The sequence below is a fragment of the Palaemon carinicauda genome, chromosome 33 (assembly GCF_036898095.1).
Source record: "Palaemon carinicauda isolate YSFRI2023 chromosome 33, ASM3689809v2, whole genome shotgun sequence".
Taxonomy (NCBI): Eukaryota; Metazoa; Arthropoda; class Malacostraca; order Decapoda; family Palaemonidae; genus Palaemon; species Palaemon carinicauda.
Window position 1 is genome coordinate 80,495,671 of NC_090757.1, and position 17,662 is coordinate 80,513,332.

General features: G+C 39.8%; 1 protein-coding gene across 1 annotated transcript in view; it reads left to right on the forward strand.

Moving 5' to 3' along the window:
- Window positions 1-17,662, forward strand: part of LOC137625999 (mitochondrial-processing peptidase subunit alpha) — a 656,206-nt gene that overhangs the window by 472,797 nt on the left and 165,747 nt on the right. The window contains exon 7 of the mRNA XM_068357083.1: window positions 2,230-2,402. Coding sequence (XP_068213184.1) covers window positions 2,230-2,402 — 173 coding nt within the window. The remainder of the gene's footprint in view (window positions 1-2,229; window positions 2,403-17,662) is intronic.

The following is a 17,662-nucleotide window of genomic DNA, read 5'->3' on the forward strand; positions in this document are numbered from 1 at the left end:
AGTCTTTTGAAAACTATTTAACTTCTATAGTGACATTCAACTTTTATGGTTTTAATTGAATATTCTTTTAATTTTTATATAAAATAAATTATATCGGCATCAATGACCTTAGATGTCAGAATGCCTGAAAACTTTAAATCAATCAATAAATCAATATGATAATTGGCAACAGCATTGGGATAGTTTAATCGAAAAAGAGATGGGAGAAATTGCAATTGTTCTATACCCTTGGAGATATAATGGGATGCCCCGAAAATGGGAGACTACTCTTTGTCGTGTCCGCATTGGTCACACTTGGATGACACATGAGTTTCTGCTGGCTGGCCAACACCAACCATATTGTGACAACTGTTCAATACCCTTGACTGTGAGGCATGTGTTGACTGAATGCACCACTTATAGCACAGAAAGAAAGAAGTATTTGTTAGAGGCTCAGGGTGAAGATGGCAGGTTCATTCCTGCCAAGATCCTTGGACATAATGTTTTGTACAATGATAGTGGCATTTTTAAAATTATATCAGAAGCAGGTCCTCTTAATGCTATTAAACTTTTATAGCATATTTACTTTTCTGGTTTTAATTGAATATTCTTTTAATCTTTATTTATGATAAACGATATTGGCGTCAATGACCTTCGATGTCAGGATGCCAGAGAACTCCAAAGCAATCAATCAATCTGGAAATGAAGAGGTAGATTCACTGGCAAAGAGTGCTGCAGCCAAGTTGCTACCAAGAAGGTCTCCCATTCTTTGTAATAATTTTTTACCATCAATTAAGAATTCTATTTATAACTATTTGCAACAGCATTGGGATAGTGAATAAAATGAGAGAAGTATCGATTGGTATATCCCCTTGGAGTTATGATGGGATGCCTCGAAAATGGGAGACTACTCTATGTCATCTCCGCATTGGTCACATTCAATTGACACACAAGTTTCTGCTGGCTGGCCAACACCAACCATATTGCGACGACTGTTTGATATCCTTGACAGTGAGGCATTTGTTGACTGAATGCCCCATTTATAGCACTGAAAGAAATAGATATCTGTTTGAGGCTCAGGGTGAAGATGGCAGGTTCATCCTTGCCAAGATCCTTGGACATGATTTGTCGTACAATCCTTTTGGCATTTTTAAATTTATACCAGAAGCAGGTCGTCTTGATGTTATTTAACTTTTATAACATATTTACTTCTAGTGACATTTTTAAATTTATATCAGAAGCAGGTCGTCTTAATACTGTTTAACTTTTATAACATTTACTTCTCTAATTTTAATTGAATATTCTTTTAATCTTTATTTATAATAAATGATATTGGGGTCAATGACCGATGTCAGCATGTCAGAGAACTTCAAATCAATCCATCAATTAAACTGCAAATAGTTTGAACTTCACGCCATGCCTTTATAGTATTTTTGATAGACCAATAATATAGATGCAGAATAAGATTGGGCCAAGTACACTCCCTGGGGTATCCCTCCAATTTGTACACAGTAATTTCTACCAACTAAGTAGTCTTTTAGGTATTCGAAGGCTTGATCTTCAACGCTGATGGACCGTAGATTATTTAGTAGCAGTTCATGCACAACTGTATCAAAAGCAGCACTGAGATCGAGCAATATTGAAATACTACATTTATTTTCATCCATCATTTCCAGCATATCACTTACAACAGAGCAGATGGCTATCTCCATAGAATATAGTTTTCTGTAAGCAGATTGTTTGTCAGGTAAAGCTTCTATTACTTCTAAGTGACTGACTAGTTGTTCAAGAATTATGTATAGGAAAACCCTAGATTAAAGACCTGCCAGTCGGTTTGGAATTCCACCCTCCTATGGGGTAAGTCAATCTTTATGAATAGTGGTGGTTTGTATTAGTGTCGGAACAAATAATAAATTTGAAAATAATTTGTTTTTATCTTAACGATACAAACCTCTAGCTATTTATACAAATTGGCCCTCCGTGATCTGTCCCCTGATAAGTCCTGCCTGCAATAAAAAGTGACGATATAATACAGGTGTGTGTGTGTGAGCGGGGTAGCCGGCTACCCCTCACTCCCGCGAACCAGCGGGTGGGGGGTTATACTTCACTAAAAGTCTTATAGTTAGACTAACAGCTTCGCGAAAATAATATCCCTATAAATAGCTACAAGTGTGTATTGTTAGGAAAAATGAAAATTACTTTCAAATTTGTCATCTCGGTATGTTATTGATAAGATACTCTTATTTCCAGACTGCATACAGAGATAATACACTTGGCCTTCCTAAAATATGCCCGCCAGAAAATGTTTTAAAGATTGACCAATCTATACTCTTCACATATTTGAAACAACATCACACACCAAGCCGCATGGTCATAGCTGGTGTGGGTGTTAACCATGATGAACTTGTAGATGCTGCTCAGAGGTAGGAGTATATTGTATTATTTTTTCTTGTGTATGGTCATGTGATTGCATATTTCAAGCATTAATCTTCTGATATTTTAGAAGGTTGGAGTTGGTTAAATTGCAGTTATTTTTGGTGATTTTATATTTTATCTAGTAAATGGAGTACTTGGATATTTTATCTTAATATATTTTATTATAAAATGCTTCTCATGCATTATCTTGTTACCATGAACTTTTTTTTTTTTTATTAGAAAATACATTTGTTCCAGCACAACATACAAACCTTCCGCTCTACACTGTGGAGTAGTTATTTCGACAATGCTGAAACTAGCCGATAGGCTTTTTTTTTTACAGGGTATAATTACTCACCGCTAGTTAGCGGGGTAGGATAGCCCCCTGCCCTGCTCTCACCAGTACTTAGTGACCAACCGTCACTTTTTAATTCGGCTCGGTAGAGTGCAGACATATCTCACTCTCCTATTCCCCTCTGATGGTCCAGCACTTTGATGAAATAGAAGGGCTTGAGAATCTTAATGATGGGCTGGGCAGCGATGGTGGTGGGGTGATTATTCACCCCGGCTGATTCAGCCATGCCACTAAGGCCATTTCTGAGAGACCAAACTAAGACTGGACCTCTATAAGCCTTCTTTTTTTCAGTTTTTTTTCTTGCTAATTCTGAATTTGTTGACGACCATTATTACAACATGGCCAGTGTCCGTATATTCTTCAAATTTAGACCCCATCACCCTCTGGCAGACCTCACTGGGTGCAGATTTAGTCTGTTAAGAATTAGGCTCCAGTGATCCTGTTGTAAGTCATCCTATATTCAAGGGTAATAGATGATGAAGGCATTGAAGTCGTCGGTGGGAGGGGCAACTAACCACATTGACCAGAGGATGCCCACCTAAAGAGAAGCACCCCCTCTCTAATAGAGGAATGGTCCCTGCTGAAGCCTCTTCTCATGTTAAGCCACATTGGATAGGGGGACTGACATACTCTGATAAAAGGTGGATAACTGGCTTGCTCCTTCTTTGGAAACTAACTCCTCTGGTAACGACCTGGAAAAAGCAAACTTGGACCTCGGTATTGAATACTCCAACTTAGGTTCTAATATTGTAACGTTAGAACCATATTCATATCATGTAAAGAATGTAATAAATAAACACTATAGAGAGAGAGAGAGAGAGAGAGAGAGAGAGAGAGAGAGAGAGAGAGAGAGAGAGAGAGAGAGAGAGAGTAGAGAAAATATACAGGAAAGCAGAAGTATTACCTGGCCACTATGAAGTAGTAAATTATGAAAAATTTCTAGTTTTGGAATTTGAAAATAGAACACATGAACATGCGAATGTTTTTAAAGCTAATAGAGAAATATTATTATTAATATTATTATTACTTACTAAGCTACAACCCTAGTTAGAAAAGCAGGATGCTATAAGCTCAGGAGCTCCAACAGGGAAAATAGCCCAATGAGAAAAGGAAAAAGTGAAAAATAAAATATTTTAAGAGTAACATCATTAAAATAATTATCTCCTATATAAACTATATAAACTTTAACAAAATAAGAGGAAGAGAAATTAGATAAAATAGTATGCCTGAGTGTACCCTCAAGCAAGAATGTATGTGGAGGGCAGCCAAAAACTCTTCCCCAGGTAAATGGAAGTTTCTTGATAAAGGCACTATCCCCAATACAAAGCGAAAGATTAAAAACACTTTCAACGTTGGATGGTCATAGTGGCAAATATTTTTCGCTGCCCATTATCCGCCAGAGTAGGGGTGTGATATATGCCCCAGAATTGCTAGATATAGAGGAAAAAGAAATCGAGGATGAACTGGAAAGTCATGTAGTAAAAGTAGTTAAAGACAAAGACAGTTGGTGAATAACGTATTCCTCTTGCTACTTTGATTGTAACATTTAACCAATGTAGACTACCTAATATTATTAAAGCTGCTTGGCTATATTTGAAGGTGAAACCATACATCCCTTCACCATTGCGATGTTATTGTTGCCAAATTTTTGGCCATTTAAGCCAGAAGTGCAAAGAAAAACTAAACAATAAGCCAGCTGTTTGTGCCAACTTTGGAAAAAAAAGTCATGGAGCATGCACAGAAAATCCAAGTTTTATACATTGTGGAGAAGCACACCCAGCTACATCTGGAAGTCATGTTAAGTTTATTTTTGAAAAAGAAATTCAGGCCATTAGGACCATGGAAAGAGTTACTTTTTAAACATAAGACTTACCCGGTAGTTATATATATAGCTTACGTCCCTGATGTCACGGCAGAAAATTCAAAACTCGCGCCAATCGCCGTTTGGATAGCCAGGTGTACCACCCCTGCGGCCTAGCGAGGTACCTAGGAACCATTCCAGGAACCCTCAGGATTTTTCACTCGCTATAACCTGTATATTACAGTTATCTTGGTGATGTACATTTTATTTTTAGCCTTTGCTGGTTGAATTTTATTTTTACTGAGTGTTACAGTAGTGCTTTAACTACGTTTGTATCTTAACAGAGGTAGGAATGGGAGTTATTTCCCCCTACTGTAAAGCTCACGAACCTACTCTTTAAACATGATGGCGGAGATCGTTCCACTATCTCTATGACGTCACAATCGTGTGTGTTGCATAATTCTTTTCTTTGCTTTTTCTTGTAAAGAATGAAAAGGAAATCTAACTTACAATAAGTATTTAACTTTTAATATAAAAAGATTATATTAATTTTCAAGGAATATTTGTGTATTTAGTATTCGTTCTTCAAATCATCGATACTATTTTCAAAGATTAAATAGAACTAGCGTATTGTTAATTTTCGTTGCGTAGTTCTCATGAAAATACGATGCAGTCCCAACAATTCTTGATATCGTTGTATATTTTCTTTCGATGTTGGGATTCTAGTATTATTCGTATATTCACATATGTGTTCCAATTGTAAAGTGTAGCAATCCACTATTTTTGGAAACCCTTAAGATTTAAGGGTTGTTTACATATATATATACGTTATTACGATATCTGTTGATTTTAGTAATAACAAATCACTATTTTTGGGAACCTTAAAGATTTAAGGGTTTTTTATATATATATATATATATATATATATATATATATATATATATATATATATATATATATATATATATATATATATATATATATGTGTTATTCCTATATCTGTTCATTTGAATCATATAACATGTAACTTTACCCGGTAATTATATATAACTACCAGGTGAGTATGTATATCATTTATCTTTACCGGTAGTTATATGTAACTACCGGGTAAGTGTGTTCAAACATTTATTTACAATGAAAATATCAGGGTAATATTTTATAAAAGATATTTTGTTACATTTTTATATAGCAAGAACCAGAAACAATTTTGTATTCTCATTCAAGCCCTTGGCAGTAGAGAAAGATCTATCACGACAGGCAGGACTAATTATGGTCTTTTGTGTAAGAGTTAAAGTGCAAGTTTCAGTGCTAAATTAGTGCAGTGAATTTATTCAGCACAGTGGATGTGTTTTCCTAGCCTTAGACCTCTTCCAAGCTCCCCAACCCCTGGGAGAAGGAATGTCGATCGGCCAAAGGAAACGAGAGGCGTTAGCTCATGAGCAGACTTCCTCTCGAGCGTTCCTGTTGACGTTCCCGAGAATGCTCGCCCTTGCCATGGGAAAGAAAAGAGCGTTGGACGTTGAGCTACTAACACTGCTGTTAGAGTCTTGCATTGCATCACATTTGCTAATAATAGCAATACTATAATGCTTACGAACCAACATAGACACGGTTGTTGTTCCAGAGCGCCAGTCGGCCATGAGAACCCTCTGATGAACTGAACGCACCGAGTGACGTAATAAAGATAATTTTACGCTCGGCGCTAAGTCTTTCAGGACGCTCGGCGCCACGTCTTTCAGGACGCTCGGTGCCATGTTTTTCAGGACACTCGGCACCATGTCTTTCCGGACGCTCGGCGCCTCGTCTTTCAGGACGCTCGGCGCCTCATATTTCAGAATGCTCGACGCCACGTCTTTCAGGACGATCGGCGCCACGTCTTTCAGGACGATCGGTGTCACGTCTTTCAGGATGCTCGGCGCCTCGTCTTTCAGGACGCTCGGCGCCTCGTCTTTCAGGACGCTCGGCGCCTCGTCTTTCAGGACGTTCGGCGCCACGTCTTACGAGATCTTTGTCAGTAGAAGATATTGGTGATCACTTTTCTCCTGTTGAATTTGAGATTCTCAAAAGGAGAAGATCCTTATTCCTTTCGTCATTCAGTTGATTTAGAAACTCATGAAAGTTTTTATGATTAGTTTCCAAATTATTTTATGCCTGTTGCTCCACGTTCGCCACCCTCTGAATTTACACATGGTCATCAATGAAGCTTTAAGGATGGTGGGAGACTGTTTAGAGTCTCAGAAGCACCAAGGAAACACAGCTTCTTTTTTCCTCTGAATAACCTGGCCTCTAGATCTTGTATATGAGGTACGAGATTGTTTTTATTTTATTATCTCAAGCCAAGCTACAACCCTAGTTGGAAAAGTAAGATGCTTTAAACCCAAGGGCTCCAATAGAGAAAAAATAGCCCAGTGAGGAAAGGAAATAAGGAGATAAATAAATGATGAGAATAATTTAACAATAAATCATTCTTAAAACAGTAACAACGTCATAACAACGTCTAAAACAGATATGTCATATAGGGTGGAGGTCTAGCCACGTTAAGGTCGAGGACGTTGTGGCAGCCCCACAGAGACTGTTACAGTCCCCTGGGTGGATTGCTGAGTCTCTCAAGGAATGCAGGTAAATGAGACATATAAACCTATGAAGCCAGCTTCCTTATCAGGTGTTCCAGGATAGCAAGGGTGGAGGTCTAACCATGTTAAGGTCGAGGACCTTGTGGCAGCCCCCCTCTTAATGAGAGAATGCCTTGATGAAGTCATTGAGCTTCAGCACGGCATTTTATTCCCGTGCTGAAACTTCGTGACGGGCAAGAGGGCTCTCGAACTTGGGGAAATTGCTCCCCCAGTTCGAATCTAAATTTCTCTCTTTCTTATCTTTTTCTTCCTCTTTATATTGCTTCAACCTTCTCCTAATATTATAAACTTTCAATCATGATGCTGTCCCAACCCTATGAGTAAAATTTTCAATATGTATATGTGTATATTTTTACATATATATGTATGTTTATTATTTTTTTTTTTTCTCTTTATGGCATGGATGTTTTTACATCTGTTATTGCCACTTGGGCGGAATTTTCTGCATCCGGTATTGCTGCCTGCTTTGATGAATGTGAAAGGTGTTGCGGTTGGGAGGTGTTTGTGCTCAAAGCTATATGTGAGTGTATAGGATGATCTCAGCCATCCCGAAGATGGTTTGGACCTTTTTGGCGGAACTATTCCAAGTGTTGGGTCTTCGGAATCCAGGGGGATCCAATGCTTGGGGTAGGACTCTCGGCTTCTGGCCGGAAGCCCGTCATTACAGATATGGGGAGGATGATTCCATAGTTTCTTGGTCTCAGTCCTAACAGGCGGGTTCAGCTTACACCTGTGCCTCTATATCTGTTTTGATGCTATCCTTCGGGTAGGGTATGGAGTGGACCATCTGGGAAGTATACTCTCACTGTGCCGGTAGTGGAGAGTGCAAATTTCCTTCCCAACATGTGATGCCTTAATGTTCTCAAGCAGGTAAATCAAACTTCAAAAAATCACTCTTCTCTCTTTTTTTTTATGATGGATTCTTGTGAGAATGACCCCACCTCCCCTGGATATGCTGACTCGCCCCCGGCACTGTTGACGACCTCTGGCAATTCATTTAAAGAAAACTCCGTTGACGACGTAGGAACTAAAAAGGACTGTTCTTTAATCATTCCGAAAAAGGGTAATTTGGGCAACACAGGAAAACTGAAAGTCCTGCACGTTACCCAAATCCCTTTAGAAGCTAATTGTGATGTGCTACATAAAATATTTGAGTGTTACGGATCAATAAAAGAAATTAGAATGAAACTTCAAGATGATAATTGGGAATCTTGGTTATCATTTAATTGTCACGAGGAAGCATTTAATGCAAGCTGTAACATTGTTGATATTAAAGTAGGTAATATGAGTGTTAAGGGTGCTCTGTGTGATGGGGCACCTAAAGATCTGGATGTCTACAGACCAGCAGACTGGGCTGATAAAGATATAGAGGCAGATATACCATCCCAAAGAAAGCCAAAACCACCAATGTGGCTTCTTGCTCAATCTGTAGGAGGTACGGAAAATTATTTCAAGATATGCAAATTTCTTCAGAGGAAGGTAGGTACGATCGCACCTGGAGATATATCTCGATTCGGGAAGAAAAGTTTCTTGATAAAGGCCAAGTCATACACACAGTCTGTTATACTGTCTAATTTGAAGACAGTAAATGATGATATAAAATTGGACATCAAACCCCATCTAAACTTTAGCTATGGAAGGGGAGTGGTTTTTAATAGGGATCTGTATGAATTTACTGAAGAGGAGATATTGGCCGTGTGTCCCCTATCAGTGTGGAAAGTACATAAAGTACCTGGAACATCAATGATTGTTCTTACTTTCCAGGATGCTGATGTACCTTTCCACATAGACATAGAAAACGAAAGGATTAGAGTTCAACCTTTTAAGCAGAAGCCACTGCAATGTTATAATTGCTTTAAATTTGGACATCCTTCCAAAGTTTGCAATAATGAAAAAATTTGTAATACTTGCTCCAAAATTTACCATGGGGATTGTACACTTGAGGCAAGGTGCTTAAACTGCAACTCTTATCATAAATCTAATGATAGGAGCTGCCAGTTTTATAAGTTAGAAGAGGCTGCCCTCAATAAATCAATTATTGAACATGTAAGCGTGGGGCATGCCAAGAGATTATTAAATAAATCTAATACTTATGCAAAAACATTAAAAACAGGAGAAAAAGTTCCTCGGGAATCATCTCGCCCACCTACTACTGTAGGTAGTTCTCGAAAAATGAATTCACCATCTATTGATAAAGTGCTGCATAAGACAAGAATATCTCCTCCTAAAGATTTATCATTGAGTATCAACCAAAAGACATTGCCCACCACTATCAAACCTTTGTCCCCCATTACAAAGGATAGTACTAACCTCTCCCAGGCCATATCCTTGCCTGATTTAATGGAGATTCCACCTGACACCAAGTTATCAGGTGTACCTGTAGTGGGGAAGGTACAAAAACCTGGTAACTTGCAACCTATTAATCGTAAAAGAGAGAGACCTCCATCTCTCTCACCCCCTTCCATAAGAAATACTAGAATTATGACATCAAATAAATATGATGTTTTGTCTGTTGATGTTGGCGATCAACCAGAAGACAATTTAAATAAATCAGAAATTCAAGTTGAGGTCCACCATCCCCCTCAACAAATATATAAAAAAGATACAAAGAAAAACTCCAACGTAAAACCCAACATAACAAGACCATCTCTGAAGAAACCTACAAGTAATAATGTTAGATTAAAAACTGCTAATGGGAAGACCTCACCCAAGATGTCTTCCAGAAATAATCCATAGTTTTCTCCTCCATTTTGCAATGGAACTGTCAGGGTTTGAGGGCGAAATATGAAGAACTTAAGCTCCTAATTCATGAGCATTCCCCCATAATAGTATGTCTACAGGAAAGTATGCTTGATTCTAACACTCCTAGTCCTCGAGAGTATGTTAGCTATAGAACACCATATAATCAACAAGCAGGGAGCCATGGCGGAAGTCTCATGTACATTCGTCGAGATGTTCCCCAAATACCCATGTCTATACGTACAACCCTGCAGGCAGTTGTTGTACAAATTGATATAGGGAGAAAATACACAATATGCTCTCTGTACTTACCTCCAAATGATGATATTTTATATGATGATTTAGCAGAAGTTATTCAACAACTCCCTCAACCTTTTCTCTTACTGGGAGATATGAATGGTAGACATCCTTTATGGGGTGATGTTTTGGCCAACAAAAGGGGCAATATTATCTCATCAATTGTGGAGAATGAGGATGTGGGGCTCCTTAATACAGGAGAGCCCACGCACTTCCATGTTCAGACAGGTACTTTGTCATGCATTGACCTTTCAATTGCAAGCTCTAACTGCCTTCTTGATTTTGATTGGAGGACATTAGATGATTGGCATACTAGTGATCATGCACCAATCATTATAAACACCAACAAGGGTCCACCTTTGCAAAGATCGCCACGTTGGAATCTAGACAAGGCAGACTGGGTTAAATTTTCTGAGCTAAGTGAAATCGAAGGGAGAGCAGAACAGTTTGAAAGTATTGATGATGCTATAGACCTGCTGAATGGAACTCTTCATACAGCAGGAGTCAATTCAATTCCAAAAACAACAGGGTTATTCAAACGACGACCAGTCCCGTGGTGGTCTTCAGAACTAACTGCACTCCACAGAGCCACAAGAAGATCTCTAACACGATTGCGTAGACTCCGAACTGATGAGAATTTAATTATGTACAAGAAATGTAGAGCACAGTTCCGTCGTGCCATGAAAGAAGCAAGGCGCCAGTCATGGATGTCTTTTGTTTCCTCCATTAACAGTAGAACACCACCATCTTCTGTGTGGAGGAAAGTAAAAAAGATAGCTGGCAAATTCACCCCCAACCCACCACCAGTGTTGAAGGTGAATGGCCAGTATGTAACTGAAGCAAATGAAGTTAGCAATGCCTTGGCTAATCATTTTTCAAATGTATCCAGCAAGTGTGAAGGAGCCCCTGGTCACCAGTATAGGAGCACTGAAGAAAATAAAATTTTAAATTTTGCAACAAGAAGGGAAGAGTCGTATAATTCTCCTTTCACTGAAAGAGAATTTGATTCCGCACTTGCTCATTGCAACGATACAGCCCCTGGACCCGATGGAATTCCATATGCAATGATTAAACATGTCCATTTTAATACAAAGCTATTTATTTTAAGCATTATTAATAGAATATGGCATGATCATAGTTACCCAAGTGTTTGGGAACTAGCCATTATTTTAGCCTTTTTAAAACCCGGTAAAGACAAGTTTTTAGCAGCAAACTATCGTCCTATTGCATTGACATCTTGTTTATGTAAAATCATGGAGAAGATGGTCAATGCAAGGCTGATATGGTACCTTGAAAAGAAAGGTATTTTATCACCAATTCAATGTGGATTCCGAAAAATGCACTCAACGACTGATGTGTTGATACGACTTGAGTCTTCTATTTGTGAAGCCTTTGCTTCCAAACAGCACCATGTTACAGTATTTTTTGACCTTGAAAAGGCATATGATACCACATGGAGATATGGTATTCTTAAAAGCATTCATGAATTGGGATTGAGAGGAGAGCTGCCACTATTTATTCAGGCATTTCTTTCACATAGAGTTTTTCAAGTGAGATTGGGGGAAACTCTATCAGAGAGTAAGTGCCAGGAAGAAGGAGTTCCTCAGGGTAGTGTGCTGAGTGTAACCCTTTTTGCACTAGCAATTAATGGGATATCCTCAGCCATTCCCCAGGATGTTCTCTCAACATTATTTGTGGATGATCTCTCAATATCATTTGCTGGCACTAGAATGGCAATGGTTGAGAGAAAAATCCAACTCTCTATTGATAAAATTATCCAGTGGGCTGACATGAATGGATTTAAGTTCTCGACAAGTAAAACTACCATTGTCCATTTTTGTCGTATCCGGGGAGTACATCCAGACCCGGATATATACATTAAAGGTCAACGGATACCATGTGTATCGGAAACCAAATTTTTAGGTTTGATATTTGACTGTAGACTTACCTGGGTTTCTCACCTAAAAGCGCTAAAAGCTAAATGTGTTGAAGCTCTAAATATCTTAAAAGTATTGTCCCATACATCATGGGGGGCAGACCGCAATACTATTTTAAAATTATACAAGGCCTTGATTTTTTCCAAAATTAGTTATGGTTGTGAGGTATATTCTTCAGCCACCTCAAACCGGTTAAAAATATTAGATTCGATACATCATGCAGGTATTAGATTGTCTACTGGAGCTTTTAAAACCTCGCCTATCCCAAGTGTCCTTGTTGATGCTGGAGAGTTACCTCTAGACCGTTACCGAATGTCTTCCATTCTTCGGTATTGGTTTAGATTGCAAAGACTCCCTAACTCTCTAGCCTTTCAGACTGCAAGCCTTGTAAGACACGCATCATACTTTGAGTTGCACCCAAAATCTCCTCAACCTTATGGCTTTCGGGTGAAAAGATTATTAAATAGTCTGGATATAATTAGAAATAAGGTACTTCCATTCAAGGTATCATCAACGCCTCCATGGAAGTTACCAGAGATATCTTTTTGTAAATATTTTATTGGAGATAAGAAGAATATGTCAGACATAGAAGCCAGGTCTCTTTTTAATGAACATGTTAAAGAACATAGAGGATCAACTTTTATCTATACTGATGGCTCCAAATCTGATGCTGGCGTTGGATTTGGAGTACATAGTAATGGTTTTAATTGTAGAGGTGCACTTCCTCTGACCGCTTCCATATTTACTGCCGAACTGTATGGCATATTAACTGCTATTGAGAAAATAGCGTTGGAGAAGGAGGGTAATTTTACAATTTTTAGTGATGCAAGGAGTGTCCTTCAAGCTATGGAAGTTTTTAATTCTAATAACCCTCTAGTTTTAAAGATTTTAGAATGGCTTTTCCTTATTGGACGGAGAGGTATAACAGTTCAATTTTGTTGGGTTCCAGCACATGTAGGTGTGTCCGGGAATGAGAAGGCAGATTCACTGGCTAAGGAGGCTGCATCCGAGTTGCTGCCAAGAAGGTTTCCCATTCCCTGTAATGATTTCTTACCTGACATCAAGAAATTGGTTTGCAATAAATGGCAACAGCAATGGGATAGTCAAGATGGCAATAAAATGAGGGAAGTAACAAATGACATATCTCCTTGGAGGTATAATATGATGCCCCGAAAATGGGAGACGTCTCTTTGTCGTCTCCGTATTGGTCACACTTGGTTGACACATGAGTTTCTGCTGAAGGGCCAACAGCAACCGTATTGTGACAACTGCTTAGTACCTCTAACAGTAAGGCATTTGTTGACCGAATGCCCCAATTATAACATCTTGCGAAATAGATATTTGTTTAAGGCTCGAGGTGAGGGTGGCAGGTTCATCCTTGCCAAGATTCTTGGAAATGATGTGTCCTACCATGCAAGTGGCATTTTTAGATTTCTTTCAGAAGCAGGTCTTCTGAAAAATATTTAACTTTTATGACATTCAATTTTTATGATTTTAATTGAATATTCTTTAATTTTTTATTTTATTTCATTTTTTACTTTTGTATATATAATTTAAATGTTACCGGCGTCAATGACCTTAGATGTCAGGATGCCTGAAAACTTTAAATCATTCATTCATTGTGGCAGCCCCACAGAGATTTTTACAGCCCCCTGGGTGGATCGCTGAATCTCTTAAGGAATCCAGACAACGGGGCAGGATAACTTTGAGGTTCGTGCTATTCCTTAAGGATGGATGCGAAATCTTTTTCCTTGTGAAACCTCCTTGTTAGTTACTCTGATAAGACCTCCCTGCAAAACAGACTTTGCAACATCAAATATCTCTCTTTTGGGAGAGGGAGGCTCTTTTCCGGTCCTGGATGTAACTGCTCTCAATGCCTTTGTTCAGAAGTCAAAGTTCTCCATGGAGACATCGAAATCATGAACTATTTAAAGTCTCATGTCAGCCTGGTCACAAGGCGAAGCAGAGTCTGACTGCTTTCGCCTTCAGGCAGTAGAGCCAGACTACATAACTTCTGGCAACCTTGGGAGAAGAGGGGAGCAGACCTTTGGTCAGTACATCTTCTGAAGGAGGATTATAATTTCCTTTCATAGGAAAACCTCCTTTAGTTTTAGCTCCAATAGATCTCTCTCACAGATCTAGAGAGGAGTTTAAGAGGCAGGCTTTGCAATTAAACTTTTGCTAAATGTAGCAGAATACTGCACTCAAGAGACATCAGAGCCTCCCTGTATCTGGACGATTGATTTATCAGAGCTCTTTCTTACGATCTTCATGAAGGATTTTCAGTTAACTTTGAACCTTTCAGAAGAATTGCGTATTCCTGTCAATTAGACGAGTCTCTTCTGACTCCAGGACGCTTAGCGCCACGTCTTATAGGACGCTCGGCGCCACACCTTCCATGACGTTCGGCGCCACGTCTTACAGGACGCTCGGCGCCTCGTGTTTCAGGACGCTCGGCACCACGTCTTTCAGGATGCTCGGCGCCACGTCTTACAGGAAGCTCGGCGCCACGTCTTACAGGAAGCTCAGCGTCACGTCTTACAGAAAGCTCGGCGCCACGTCTTACAGGACGCTCGCCGCCTCGTCTTTCAGGACGCTCGGCACCACGTTTTACAGGACGCTCGGCGCCACATCTTACAGGAAGCTTGGCGCTACATCTTACAGGACGCTCGGCGCCCCGTCTTTCAGGACGCTCGACGTCGGAGATCTAGAAGGAGGCATGACATTGAACACGAGAACCTCGGACTTCGTGGTGACACTAGTCGAATCGAATGTCGAGATCAAGGAAGCCTTAGTTCTGATCTCTTTGATCACGAAAATTTTTTATCAAGCGTCTAGCCTTAGTACAACGCGGCGACATAGGCGGTGATCTGGGTTTCCTTGACGCCAGGAGTCAGGACCATAAATACATGTATCCTGATAAACACAAAGTCACTACTTCCGTTAGATCTTCTGACACCATCACAAAAAATACTTTATTTAAGGATGGTGATTCAGAGTCAAGTTTTTTCGGGCTTTTACGTCTCCTCTTAGAATGGAGCAAGCCTTCTTGAAACTGCAATCTTTCTAAGATACAGAAGTGTTCTGCGAGGAAGAGGATGAGTGTGTTGGGAAACCTCTCCTCTTGGGGAGGGGGTTTTTTCCCTGGGAAGATTGATTCTTTCTTTGTGACCATTGTTATGTCACTGTTCATCTTAGTTGTCCTGGACCAGGGTTTGATTCCAGGCCAGTCAGAATCTAGAAGCTATGATCCTTATGTGAGTTATCTTTATTCTCTCCATTTCAACCTCAATCATTTTGGGACAAGGAGAAGGTCTTGAGTCGATATGCATCTCTTTTAGGATGCTATAAGAAGTTGCCTTCAGTGGTGGTTCAATCCAGTCAAACTTCCGGAAGGTCACCCCTTTTGAACAGAGGATCTTAGACCTTGTGTTGTGTCTCCTCACCTTGGATTCGAGGTGGGAGCAACACTAGACAGTTGGAAGCTTCGGGACTTTGGACAGAGGATCAGAAGAGCTTCCTCATCACTCAAAGGAACTGTTGACAGTCCAGTTGGCTCTTTGCTCTCAAAAAGCTTTGAAGGGTCAGTTTGGAACAAAGTGGTGCAGGTCTATGCCGATCACACCACAGAATTGGCTTTCATTGCCAAGCAAGACGGAACCCACTCGAGGTTCCTTTCCCCTCAGATGCTGAAGCCTTGACGAGGATGGGGGGCTTAGGGATTAGCAGCTGGGCTCTAATGAACAGTGGTAACTACTTCCCATTGGACCTCGGTGCCCAGCTGTCGATTCAACTAAATCAGTCAGCATTTTCTCTTTTAATTTTGATTATTTCTTTTTTTCTCCCATCTCTTCCTTTTGGGCTCGATATTGTTGACGACTTTGGCATGTTCAATTTTACTTTGGATGCTGCTTTGTATTTGGCAGAGTGTGGGATGGACTGCATTCCATCTCAACCTGTGCCAATTTAGACGCCATCACCCTCTGGCAGACCCCATTGGGTGCAGACCAAGTCTGTTAAGAGTCGGGCTCCAGTGATCCGGTCTTAAGTCGCCCATATTTGCGGGTAATGGGTGACGCCAGGCATTGGAGTCGACGGTGGGAGGGGCTAACTACCCCCACTGACCAGTGTACGCCCACCTTAAGAGAGGCAGCCCCTCTCTAATAGAGGACTGGTCCCCGCTGAAGCCTCTTCTCGTGTTGGGCCACATGGGATAGGAGGACTGACATCCTCCGATAAGAGGTGGATAACCCGGCTTGCTTTTTCAAAAAAACCCAACACCTCTGTTGACGACCTGGAAAATACAAACATGGACCTCGGTACAGACAGCTCCAACTCGGGTTCTAACATTGTAACGTTAGAACCTTATTCACGTCATGTGAATAATAAAACGCTAGAGAAGAAGAGAGAGAGAGTGAAAAATGATGACAGTACAGAAAGATATAGAAAAGTAGAAGTATTACCTGGTCACTATGAAGTAGTGAATTATGAAAAAATTTTTATCTTGGAATTTGAAAACGGAAGAAATGAGCGTATAAATGTTTTTAAAGCTAATAGAGAAATAGTTACTTTATGTGGAGGGCAGCCAAAAATTTTACCCCAGGGAAATGGAAGTCTCTTGATAGAGACACTGTCCCCATTACAAGGTGAAAGGTTAAAAACACTTACAACATTGAATGGTCATAGCGTAAAATGCGTTTCACACCCTACTTTCAACCAGAGTAGAGGTGTGATATATGCTCCAGAATTGTTGGATATAGAGGAGAAAGAAATAGAGGATGAACTGAGAAGTCAAGGAGTAGTTAAAGTAGTCAGAATGAGAAAGAGAGTTGGAGAACAACGTATCCCTCTTGCTACTCTGATTATAACATTTGATCAATGCCGATTACCAAATGTTATAAAAGCTGGTTGGCTATCTTTGAAGGTAAAACCATATATCCCGTCACCATTGCGATGTTATCATTGCCAAATGTATGGCCATTTAAGCCAGAAATGTAAAGAAAAACTAAACAATAAGCCAGCTGTTTGTGCCAACTGTGGAAAAAGTAGTCATGGAGTATGCATAGAAAACCCTAATTGCATACATTGTGGGGAAGCACACCCAGCTACATCTAAAAGCTGTGTAAAGTTTATTTTTGAAAAAGAAATCCAGGCCATTAGGACCATGGAAAGGGCTACTTTTAAAGAGGCTCGTAAAAGAGCTCTTGAAAAGCAAATAAGACCAGGGCAACCTTTTTCAATGGTTCTGAAGAAAAACTTGTCAAACCACACAGACGAAAATTATATCTCTACTTCTAAGATAAAGAAACAAATGAAAGTAGTTAAAGAGGTTGAAAGTCCCATCGAAAATCTATATCCAGAAATTGTAGAAAAATCAAAACGGATACTCAAAGATCTGAAAATTATTCAAAAGTCAACTACTCCGATTTTAAACAATAGTACAAACCTCTCACAGGCCGTTTCCTTGCCTGATCTGATGGAGGTTGCACTCGAAACCAATTTACCT